Source organism: Monodon monoceros, unplaced genomic scaffold (genome assembly GCF_005190385.1).
Source record: "Monodon monoceros isolate NGI ecotype Baffin Bay Population unplaced genomic scaffold, NGI_Narwhal_1 Super_Scaffold_7, whole genome shotgun sequence".
In the NCBI taxonomy this organism is placed as follows: Eukaryota; Metazoa; Chordata; class Mammalia; order Artiodactyla; family Monodontidae; genus Monodon; species Monodon monoceros.
The window spans coordinates 44,391,354-44,404,261 of NW_021703784.1; the positions used below are offsets into that span (position 1 = coordinate 44,391,354).

Genomic DNA, 12,908 nt, shown 5'->3' on the forward strand with positions numbered 1-12,908 from the left:
TAAAATTATCCTTCAAAAGTGAAGGACAAATAAAGATTTTACTAGACAAAATTGAATCTGTTGCCAGTAGACCTGCTCTGCAAGAAATGTTAAATGTTCTCTAGAGAGAAGAAAAGTATGAGTCAGAAACTCATGTACATAAAGAAAGGTAGTGCATCAAATAAGATATGAGTGAAGGTAAATTTTTTAATTTTATTTTTCTTATTTTTAATTGTTCAAACAGATAACAATTATTCAAAATAATAGCAACAATGTATTTGATTATGTATGTATATATCAAGTGTGTGGTGTGTGTGTGTGTGTGTGGTAATTATGCTTACAAGTGAAGTGAATGACAACAATGATACAAAGGACAGGAGGAAGGAATTTGGGCTATTTTGTTACTATAAGATACTCTCATTACCTATGAAGGGGTACAGTATTATTTGAAAGTGGACTTGGATTAGTTGTAAAGATGCACTGTAAAAACTAAGGCAACCACTAAAATAAGTATAACTGATATGTTAAGAAAGAAGAGAAAATGGAACCACATATAACATTCAGTTAAAACCACAAAAGGCAGAATAAGAGTGGAAGACAAAAATAAGAACAAAGGCAACAAAGAGAAAACAGTAATGAATATGGTTGAAATTAATCCAACTATATCAATAATCACTTTGAATGTCAATGGTCTAAATACAACAATTAAAAGACTGTCAGAGTTGATCTCAAAACATAACCCAACTATATGTCATCTACAAGAAACCCACTTTAAACATATAGACACATAGAGATTAAAATAAGTAAGCATATGAAAACATGCTCCACAAAATACATATGTCATCGAGGAAATACAAACTAAAACAACAATGAGATACCACCACACATGTATTAAAATGGCCAAAATTCAGAACACTGATAACACTAAATGCTGGTGAAGATGTAGAGCGACAGGAATTCTCATTCATTGCTAGTGGGGATACAAAATGACCCAGACACTTTGGAAGACAGTTGGCGGTTTCTTACAAAATTAAATATACTCTTACCAGATGATCATACCCAATCACACCCCTTAGTAATTATCTAAAGGAGTTGAAAATTTATGCCTACACAAAAACCCACAAACAGAGGTTTATAGCAGCTTTATCCATAATTACCAAAACTTGGAAGCAACCAAGATGTCTGTCAGTAACTCAATGGATAAATAAACTGTGGTACATCCAGACCATGGAATATTATTCAGTTCTAAAAAGAAACAACCTATCAAGCCATGAAAAGACATGGAAGAAGCTTAAATGCATATTACTAAGTAAAAGAGGCCAATCTGAAAAGCCAACATACTGTATGACTCCAAGTATATGACATTCTAGAAAAGATAAAACTATGGAGGGCTTCCCTGGTGGCGCAGTGGTTGAGAGTCCACCTGCTGATGCAGGGGACGTGGGTTCGTGCCCCGGTCCGGGAAGATCCCACATGCCGCGGAGCAGCTAGGCCTGTGAGCCATGGCCGCTGAGCCTGCGTGTCCGGAGCCTATGCTCCGCAATGGGAGAGGCCACAACAGTGAGAGGCCCGCGTACCGCAAAAAAAAAAAAAAAAAAAGCATTTTAGGACAATATGGACAAGATGGTAATCAGGAATGACTGCTAATTTTCTTATGTGTGATAATAGTGTTGTAATTATGTAGGAAAGTACCCTTATTTTAGAATATGCATTCTAAAGTATTTAGGAGTAAAATGTCATGACGTCTACAATGTACTTCTATATGGTTCGTACACACACACAATACCACACATACATAGACATATAACCACATACAAATAAAGTAAAAATGGTAAAATGTTAACAACTGTTGACTCTAGGCGATCGTTACACAGGTGTTCATTTCAACATTTTCTGCTGAAAAGTAGGCAAATAACTTCAAAAATGCCACCTTATTAAAGTGCTAAAAAATAAATTGAAGCAAACTTCATTTAAAGCATCTTTAAAGTTTCATATATGAGTACATACTCTGAAATCATATTTCCAAAACCAATATTTAGATTTTTAAATTGATCAGAAAGTTACAATCACCAGAACAAGGCTCTCATTACTTACAGTCAAAAAACCAATAAAAATACTTAACACACTTACCATGTGTCAGGCATTCTTCTAAGCACACTTACATAAGTAACTCACTTAATTCTCTGAATAACCATGTGAGTAGATTATCACTACCTCCATTTTTCAGGTAAGGAATAAGCCATAGACGTCACACAATAAGTGGCGGAGCCAGTCTCCCAAGCCAGATTTTATAGCTCCAGAATCCACACTTTTAACAACTATTCTGTACTGTCCTCTCAGGTGGGGAACCTATGTTTCTAGCAATACTGACTTGATTTTCCTGGGGTTATAACATCCTTTGATTTTAGTAATTTTAATAATCTAAAAGTATCATCAAACAGAGAATCACAAAAATTTAGATACTATTACATTTACAAAAATGCATTAAAATGGCTTCAGGTGGTTTAAGTAAATATTTAGTCTTACTAGGGGATCAATGATTATAACAAACATCTTCATAAACTGAAAGATGATCCCATCTTGATTAATATACCTGACCGTATCTTTATTCTCCGGGATAAAGATGGAATCAAAGCAGTTCTCAACAATAAAAATAATTATTCCTGAAATGGCAAATATTCTTTTATGCAAAATGTTTAACTTCAACAGTTTACCTGACTGAAAAACTTACATAACAGTTTGTAGCATTTTGTAGAAATCTTATTATTCCACGTGGAACATTTTCAAGTTGATAAAAATGAAAATTTTTTTAAATGAGAAGATATCCAAAAAAAAATAATTGATTTAATAGAGGTTAATGAGCCCGAAGCAAATTACAGATTTAAATGATAAAAGAAAACTGTTTATTTTCTTAGGTGTGATAATGGTATTGCAGTTATGGAAAAGATCTTTAATTAGAATTTATGCAAGCCATGTTTTAGTTTGACACATCAGAGAACCCTTCAATTTTTTAGTAAACAAAGACTAATGGGCATTTTTACTATATAATGTCAATCTTTATTTTTTATAGGCTTAAAAACCTAAATAATATAAGTATAAAGTTAAATTGTCCATCAAATATTGGGTTGGCCAAAAAGTTCGTTCAGTTTTAAGTAAAAATAAAAGACACAGTTTTCATTTTCACCAAGAACTGTATTGAACAACATATTCCCTAACCAAACAAACTTTTTGGCCAGCCCAATATTTCCAAGACTGAAAAATATATGTAGAAATATTTCTCCTCCCTGGACCATGATAAACAGTAAGCAAAAAAAAAAAAAACACTCTAGTTGTGATGGTGGACAGTAAATCAGTTGTATTAAATATGTAGGTATGTAAAAGTTTACCTGCTTTTTCTCTCAATTAGAATGGCCACATAAGAAGCTGGCAAAGCAGCACCAAAGCCAGGACTCCATGAGTAGAATTTTCCAAGTATTTTCCTGAAATTGAAATTTGGAATGATTATATGAAATTTCTAGTTGGTCATTTCAGTTATTACACATAGAAGTTCCCCTTCTCAGTTCACCCTCTATCTAAATGTCCCACAGCCCCTCAAATTCAGCATGTCCAAAACCAAACTCATTATCTTAGTCCCTTATCTCCATGAACCTGTTCTTTCTCCTCTCTTTTCCTAGGTTAATGATATCAACAACCACTTATCCACCTACGTGTGACACTTTGAGACACCTTGGCTTCACCTTCTTCCATGTCCCATACATGAAATCATCCCCTTAAATACTTCCATGTACAATTTATCTCTCAAATTCCTCTCCAACCTACTGCCCTTGCCTCATTTATGTCCCTCACCATCTCTTCTTCAGGCTACTACAATAGCAAACTAATAGGTATCTCTCCTTCCAATAATTTAACCTGTTATATTCATTCAGACAGTCCCTGGATCCAACATTGTTCACTCTGCAAACCTTCTATGTTCTCAATTTCCTATCTACCAAACGGGAATAAATGTATTACCTATCTTACAGAGTTGTTATGATGGCTACATGAGATATTTCCCAGCGCCATCCATGACACATAGGAAGTACTCAGAAAATGTTAGCTATTATTACTATTGTTATCACTACTACTATTCTTTCATTATGGCTCTTTTTTTATGGAAGTATAGCTGATTTACAATGTGTTAGTTTCAGGTATATAGCAAAGAGATTCAGTTATATATATATTTTTTTCTTTTTTTTTCTTTTCAGATTCTTTTCCCTTATAGGCTATTACAAAATATTGAGTATAGTTCGCTGTGCTGCACAGTAGGTCCTTGTTTGTTATCCATTTTATATATAGTAGTGTGTGTATGTTAATCCAAACTCCTAATTTACCCCCCGCCCTTCCCCTTTGGTAACCATAAATTTGTTTTCTATGTCTATGGGTCTATTTCTGTTTTGTATATAGGTTCATTTGTACCATTTTTTTCAACTATTACTATTTTTTAACACACGATAGATATTCAAAAAATGTCTCTCCTTCTTTCCTTCTACAACCCTGGGTAAGTTTTTTCTTACATCGCTTACTAAAGTATTTTACATTTTTTACTTATATGTGTATATAAAATTTTTCATTTCCTAGAATATATCCCTTGGGAGAAAGAATCTGCACAGTATCTCACAAATTATAAACGCCACTGGGTTGGGTTTTTAAAGAGAAAAAAAAAGAAATCTGGAGATATTAGGAAGACTCTTTTTCCTTTCAAAGACAATTTGTTCCTAAGAAAGGGAGAAACAAAAAATTATAAGAAATTATCTGAACAAAGTTGGTCAACTGCTAAATGATGTATTACAGGAAAAAACATATGCTATGTACATACAGATAAGGATAAAATATCAGATGAAATTTTCTTTCTAGCTGAAGCTTAGCTTTAAAAAAATTAGAAAACCTACATATAACATGGGTATTTCTGCAATGGACATCAGAAACTTTCTGCCTAAGAAAACTGGAGGTGATTCTCCCTCCAACATAAAATACACAAAGGACTTAATAAGTTACTGAATATAAACAAAAAAGGAAAATAAATGAGTGAGTCAGTTATAGGAGGAACACAGATGTTACCTTATTATAAGTATTTTATGTCTCTAAACCTTAACCAAAAGCTTCATAGAACATAAATATGCTGCAAGACCAATTTATTATTACTGCAAATTTTTAAAGCCTAATTATCGTATAACTCTATTTTTAGAGTTTTAACAACTATTAGAAACTTTCCAGAGACTACGTGGTAAAGAGTTTCTTACACAGATTATTCAGGTCAATTTAAAGGCATGACTTATTCAAGAGTATAAACTTTATAAATTACTAAAAGTTTATAAATATTAATGTTCTTAAGGCAAAAATCTATAGAAGACATTTGGAAATTATATTTCTTTTTTTTTTAAAGGATAAAATTATTATTCAATTTATTATTCCCTATATACAAAAAACTAGTTTGGTAAAACATTAAAAGCTTTCACTTTTAGACTGAGAATGATTCATAGCTCCCCATAATTCCCACTTCTAGTTAACACTGTACTGGAGATCTTAGCAAGTACAATAATGCAAGAAAAATAAATACAAGGTATAAGAGTTCAGAAAGGAAGAAATATTGTTCTTATTATGAGCAATTTTTTTTCATTATTAGTAATCAGTTTAATACACATCGGTGAATACATGTCAATCCCAATCTCCCAATTCATCACACCACCACCCCCACTACCCCTGACGCTTTCCCCCTTTGCTGTCCATACGTTTGTTCTCTACATCTGTGTCTCAATTTCTGCCCTGCAAACTGGTTCATCTGTACCATTTATCTAGGTTCCACACATATGCGTTAATATACGATATTTGTTTTTCTCTTTCTGACTTACTTCACTCTGTATGACAGTCTCTAGATCCATCCATGTCTCAACAAATGACCCAATTTCGTTCCTTTTTATGGCTGAGTAATATTCCATTGTATATATGTACCACATTTCCTTATCCATTCATCTATCGATGGGCATTTAGGTTGCTTCCATGACCTGGCTATTGTAAATAGTGCTGCAATGAACATTGGCGTGCATGTGTCTTTTGGAATTATGGTTTGCTCTGAGTATATGCCCAGTAGTGGGATTGCTGGGTCATATGGTAATTCTATTTTTAGTTTTTTAAGGAACCTCCATACTCTTCTCCATGGTGGCTGTATCAATTTACATTCCCACCAACAGTGCAAGAGGGCTCCCTTTTCTCCACACCCTCTCCAGCATTGGTTGTTTGTAGATTTTCTGATGATGCCCATTCGAACTGGGGTGAGGTGATAACTCATTGTAGTTTTGATTTGCATTTCTCCAATAACTAGTGATGTTGAGCAGCTTTTCATGTGCTTCTTGGCCATCTGTATGTCTATTTTGGAGAAATGTCTACTTAGATCTTCTGCCTATTTTTGGATTGGGTTGATTTTTTTTAATATTGACCTGCATGAGCTGTTTATATGTTTTGGAGATTAATCCTTTCTCCGTTGATTCGTTTGCAAGTATTTTCTCCCATTCTGAGGGTTGTCTTTTTGTCTTGTTTATGGTTTCCTTTGCTGGGCAACAGATTTGAAGTTTCATTAGGTCCCATTTGTTTATTTTTGTTTTTATTTCCATGACTCTAGGAGGCTAATCAAAAAAGATCTTGCTGTGATTTACATCAAAGAGTTTTCTTCCTATGTTTTCCTCTAAGACTTTTACAGTGTCCGGTCTTACATTTAGGTCTCGAATCCATTTTGGGTTTATTTTGGTGTATGGCGTTAGGGAGTGCTCTAATTTCATTCTTTTACATGTAGCTGTCCAGTTTTCCTAACACCACTTTTTGAAGAGACTGTCTTTTCTCCATTGTATATCCTTGCCTCCTTTGTCATAGATTAGTTGACCATAGGTGCATGTGTTTATCTCTGGGCTTTCTATCTTGTTCCATTGATCTACATTTCTGTTTTTCTGCCAGTACCATATTGTCTTGATTACTGTAGCTTTGTAGTATAGTCTGAAGTCAGGGAGTCTGATTCCTCCAGCTCCATTTTTTTCCCTCAAGACTGCTTTGGCTATTCAGGGTCTTTGATGTCTCCATACAAAATTTTTTTTTCCCCATACAAATTTTAAGACTTTTTGTTCTAATTCTGTAAAAAAAATGCCATTGGTAATTTGATACGGATTGCACTGAATCTGTAGATTGCTTTGGGTAGTGTAGTCATTTTCACAATATTGATTCTTCCAATCCAAGAACATGGTATATCTCTCCATCTGTTGGTATCATCTTTAATTTCTTTCATCAGTGTCTTATAGTTTTCTGCAAACAAGCCTTTGTCTATTTTGTCTCCCTAGGTAGGTTTCTTCCTAGGTATTTTACTCTTTTTGTTGCAATGGTAAATGGGAGTGTTCCCTTAATTTCTCTTTCAGATTTTTCATCATTAGTGTATAGGAATGCAAGAGATTTCTGTGCATTAATTTTGTATCCCGCAATTTTACCAAATTCATTGATTAGCTCTCGTAGTTTTCTGGTGGCATCTTTAGGATTCTCTGTGTATAGTATCATGTCATCTGCAAGCAGTGACAGTTTTACTTCTTCTTTTCCAATTTGTATTCCTTGTATTTCTTTTTCTTCTCTGATTGCCGTGGCTAGGACTTCCAAAACTGTGTTGAATAATAGTGGTGAGAGTGGACACCCTTGTCTTGTTCCTGATCTTAGAGGAAATGCTTTCAGTTTTTCACCATTGAGAATGGTGCTTGCCGTGGGTTTGTCATATATGGCCTTTATTATGTTGAGGTACGTTCCCTCTATGCCGACTTTCTGGAGAGTTTTTATCATAAATGGGTATTGAATTTTGTCAAAAGCTTTTTCTGCATCTATTGAGATGATCATATGGTTTTTATTCTTCAATTTGTTAATATGCTGTGTCACACTGATTGATTTGCGTATATTGAAGAATCCTTGCATCCCTGGGATAAATCCCACTTGATCATGGTGTATGATCCTTTTAATGTGTTGTTGGATTCTGTTTGCTAGTATTTTGTTGAGGATATTTGCATCTATATTCATCAGTGATATTGGGCTGTAATTTTCTTTTTGGTAATATCTTTGTCTGGTTTTGGTATCAGGGTGATGGTGGCCTCATAGAATGAGTTTGGGAGTGTTCCTTCCTCTGCAATTTTTTGGAAGAGGCTGAGAAGGATGGGTGTTAGCTCTTCTCTAAATGTTTGACAGAATTCACCTGTGAAGCAATCTGGTCCTGGACTTTTGTTTTTTGGAAGATTTTTAATCACAGTTTCAATTTCAGTGCTTGTGATTGGTCTATTCATATTTTCTATGTCTTCCTGATTCAGTCTTGGCAGGTTGTGCCTTTCTAAGAATTTGTCCATTTCTTCCAGGTTGTCCATTATATCGACATACAGTTGCTTGTAGTAGTGTCTTAGGATGCTTTGTATTTCTGCAGTGTCTGTTGTAACTTCTCCTTTTCCATTTCCAATTTTATTGATTTGAGTCCTCTCCCTCTTTTTCTTGATGAGTCTGGCTAATGGTTTATTAATTTTGTTTATCTTCTCAAAGAACCAGCTTTTAGTTTTATTGATCTTTGCTATTGTTTTCTTTGTTTCTATTTCATTTATTTCTGCTCTGATCTTTATGATTTCTTTCCTTCTGCTAACGTTGCGTTTTGTTTGTTCTTCTTTCTCTAGTTCCTTTAGGTGTAAGGTTAGATTCTTTATTTGAGATTTTTCTTGTTTCTTCAGGTAGGCTATATTCCCTCTTAGAACTGCTTTTGTTGCATCTCATTTGTTTTGGATCATCGTGTTTTCATTGTCATTTGTCTCTAGGTATTTTCTGATTTCCTCAGTGATCTCTTGGTTATTTAGTAACGTATTGTTTAGCCTCCACATGTTTGTGTTTTTGCATTTTTTTCCTTTTAATTCATTTCTAATCTCATAGTGTTGTGGTCAGAAAAGATGCTTGCTATGATTTCAATTTTCATAAATTTACTGAGGCTGGATTTGTGACCCAAGATGTGATCTATCCTGGAGAATGTTCCGTGTGCTCTTGAGAAGAAAGTGTAATCTGCTGTTTCTGGATGGAATGTCCTATAAATATCAATTAAACCTTTCTGGTCTATTGTGCCATTTAAAGCTTCTGTTTCCTTATTTATTTTCATTTTGGATGATCTGTCCATTGGTGTAAGTGAGGTGTTAAAGTCCTCCACTATTATTGTGTTACTGTCAATTTCCTCTTTTAGAGCTGTTAGTAGTTGCCTTATGTATTGAGGTGCTCTTATGTTGGGTGCATATTTATTTATAATTGTTGTATCTTCTTCTTGGATTGATCCCTTGACCATTATGTAGTGTCCTTCCTTGTCTCTTGTAACATTCTTTATTTTAAAGTCTATTTTATCTGATATGAGTATTGCTATTCTAGCTTTCTTTTGATTTCCATTTGCATGGAATATCCTTTTCCATCCCCTCACTTTCAGTCTGTATGTGTCCCTAGGTCTGATGTGGGTCTCTTGTAGACAGCATATATATGGGTCTTCTTTTTGTATCTATTCAGTGAGCCTGTGTATTTTGGTTAGAGCATTTAATCCATTCATGTTTAAGGTAATTATCGGTATGTATGTTCCTATGACCATTTTCTTAATTGTTTTGCGTTTGTTTTTGTAGGTCCTTTTCTTCTCTTGTGTTTCCCACTTAGAGAAGTTCCTTTAGCATTTGTTGTAGAGCTGTTTTGGTGGTGCTGAGTTCTCTTAGCTATTGCTTTTCTGTAAAGCTTTTGATTTCTCCATCGAATCTGAATGAGATCCCTGCTGGGTAGAGTAATATTCGTTGTAGGTTCTTCCCTTTCATCACTTAATCATGCCACTCCCTTCTGGCTTGTAGAGTTTCTGCTAAGAAAACAGCTGTTAACCTTATGGGAGTTCCCCTGTATGTTATTTGTCGTTTTTCCCTTGCTACTTTCAATAATTTTTCTTTGTCTTTAATTTTTGTCAGTTTGATTACTATGTGTCTCGGCATGTATGGGACTCTCTGCACTTCGTGGACTTGGGTGGCTATTTCCTTTCCCATGTTATGGAAGTTTTCGATTATAATCTCTTCAAATATTTTCTCTGGTCCTTTCTCTCTCTCTTCTCCTTCTGGGACCCCTATAATGCGAATGTTGTTGCATTTAATGTTGTCCCAGAGGTCTCTTAGGCTGTCTTCATTTCTTTTCATTCTTTTTCCTTTATTCTGTTCCACGGCAGTGAATTCCACCTTTCTGTCTTCCAGGTCACTTATCCATTCTTCTGCCTCAGTTATTCTGCTATTGATTCCTTCTAGTGTAGTTTTCATTTCAGTTATTGTATTGTTCTTCTCTGTTTATTTGTTCTTTAATTCTTCTAAGTCTTTGTTAAACATTTCTTGCATCTTCTCAATCTTTACCTCCTTTCTTTTTCCAAGGTCCTGGATCATCTTCACTATCATTATTCTGAATTCTTTTTCTGGAAGGTTGCCTATCTCCACTCCATTTAGTTGTTTTTCTGGGGTTTTATCTTGTTTCTTCATCTGGTTCATAGTCCTCTGCCTTTTCATTTTGTCTATCTTTCTGTGAATGTGGTTTTTGTTCCACAGGCTGCAGGATTGTAGTTCTTCTTGCTTCTGCTGTCTGCCCTCTGGTGGATGAGGCTATTTAAGAGGCTTGTGCAAGTTTCCTGATGGGAGGGACTGGTGGTGGGTAGAGCCGACCTTTGCTCTGGTGGGCAGAGCTCAGTAAAACTTTAATCCTTTTGACTGCTGATGGGTGGGGCTGGGTACCCTCCATGTTGGTTGTTTGGCCTGAGGCAACCGAACACTGGAGCCTACCTGGGCTCTTTGGTGGGGCTAATGGCAGACTCTGGGAGGGCTCACACCAAGGAGTACTTCCCAGAACTTCCGCTGCCAGTGTCCTTGTCCCCACAGTGAGACACAGCCACTGCCTGCCTCTGCCAGAGACCCTCCAATACTAGCAGGTAGGTCTGAGTCAGTCTCCTATGGGGTCACTGCTCCTTCCCCTGGGTCCCAATGAGCACACTACTTTGTGTGTGCCCTCCAAGAGTGGAGTCTGTTTCCCCCAGTCCTGTCGAAGTCCTGCAATCAAATCCCACTAGCCTTCAAAGTTTGATTCTCTAGGAATTCCTCCTCCTGTTGCCAGACTCCGAGGTTGGGAAGGCTGACATGGGGCTCAGAACCTTCACGCCAGTGGGTGGACTTCTGTGGTATAAGGGTTCTCCAGTCTGTGAGTAACCCACCCAGCAGTTATGGGATTTGATTTTACTGTGACTGCGCCCCTCCTACCGTCTCATTGTGGCTTCTCCTTTGTCTTTGGATGTGGGGTATCTTTTTTGGTGAGTGCCAGTGTCTTCCTGTCAATGATTGTCCTGCAGCTAGTTGTGATTCTGGTGTTCTCGCAAGCAGAAATTATATTTCTAATTGCAGTTAAAATATACCTGCAGAATTATTTTGGGTAATACTAACTGGGTAACATTAATAGTAATATAATGTGAAGTTAGTATTTTAACTTGACAAATTAAATAAACTAGTTTGGGTTTCAACAATGTGTGGGGGAGAAGATAAAAAGTAAATATCTAATAAACATGCTAAGTATATCATAACACTAAAAACTGAATTCTAACTGCATGTATATTGTATGAAGCATGTGACACAGATAATGCACTGCATCAGGACCAAAAGTTTCATCAGTAGGATATGCCAGAAATTTTACAGATAAACACGAGCATTTTATAGTCCTTTTGAAGTCCATTCACTGCATACAGACCTAAGCAATATCATGGACAGTTGCTTTGAATTCCTAATCTATGAAACTGAAAAGTTAAGAAATTCTCATTAACAAGTCAGTAAATATAGTGGGCCTCAGAAAATGTATGATACATTAAAGCACTTTTGCTATATAATCACAGCAATAATTTGAAGTTTATATTACATTTTTAGGCCAAGAGGCCCACAACTCCTGGTTTTACAAGCATTCTTTGAAATAAATAAATGTCATTTCACAGAGAGAAAAAAATACACAAGCAGTGACCTGCACAACATTTATATAAACATCTGTTTGTTTCAGTTTCAACAAAGGAATTTGTATTAACCACCAGTTGTGATTATGTGTACCAACCTTAAAATGCAAAAGAAAGCCATAAACAAGGCCCCATTAGCAGTCAGAAATGAAGCAGATTGTAGGATCTCAGGGAGCAGTTTGTGTAAATAATAATCTAATTTTCGTTTCCGGAGAATTGCTGCAATCTGGAAAAAAAGAATTAAAAAAGGCTCTTTTGTTTAATATAACCAACTTTTCCCACTTAAGTTAGTTCTTATGTGGAAGATACTGAAATAACAGCATGTATTTAAAAATTAAAGTAAAAACTCTAGTATTTTACTGGCTCCTCTATGAAAATTCAATTTCTGGGACAGAAGACACTTTAATTTATTGAAAGTGTAATGGGTAAAATAAACACCTAGAAATTACAACATGGATCATATGATAAATAACCCCCAAACATTGAGATAAATATTTATAATGCCTTAAAAAGTTTTAAACTGGGGCTTCCCTGGTGGCACAGTGGTTAAGAATCTGCCTGCCAATGCAGGGTACACGGGTTCGAGCCCTGGTCCAGGAAGATCCCACAGGCCGCGGAGCAACTAAGCCCGTGCGCCACAACTACTGAGCCTGCACTCTAGAGCCCGTGAGCCACAACTACTGAGCCCATGTGCCACAACTACTGAAGCCCATGTGCCACAACTACTGAGCCCATGTGCCTGGAGCCCATGCTCCGCAACAAGAGAAGCCACCACAGTGCGAAGCCCGCACATGGCAAGGAAGAGTAGCCCCCACTCGCAGCAACTAGAGAAAGCCCACGCGCAGCAACAAAGACGCAACGCAGC

The 12,908-nt window shown here is 36.0% G+C and overlaps 1 protein-coding gene across 3 annotated transcripts in view; it reads right to left on the minus strand.

The window, feature by feature from the left end:
- TMEM135 (transmembrane protein 135) overlaps window positions 1-12,908 on the minus strand; it is a 243,989-nt gene that overhangs the window by 195,996 nt on the left and 35,085 nt on the right. For all 3 annotated transcript variants that reach the window (XM_029206795.1, XM_029206794.1, XM_029206793.1), the window contains exons 2-3: window positions 12,142-12,269; window positions 3,366-3,458 (exon numbers count right to left, since the gene is read on the minus strand). In XM_029206795.1, the coding sequence (XP_029062628.1) occupies window positions 3,366-3,458; window positions 12,142-12,269 (221 nt within the window). The remainder of the gene's footprint in view (window positions 1-3,365; window positions 3,459-12,141; window positions 12,270-12,908) is intronic.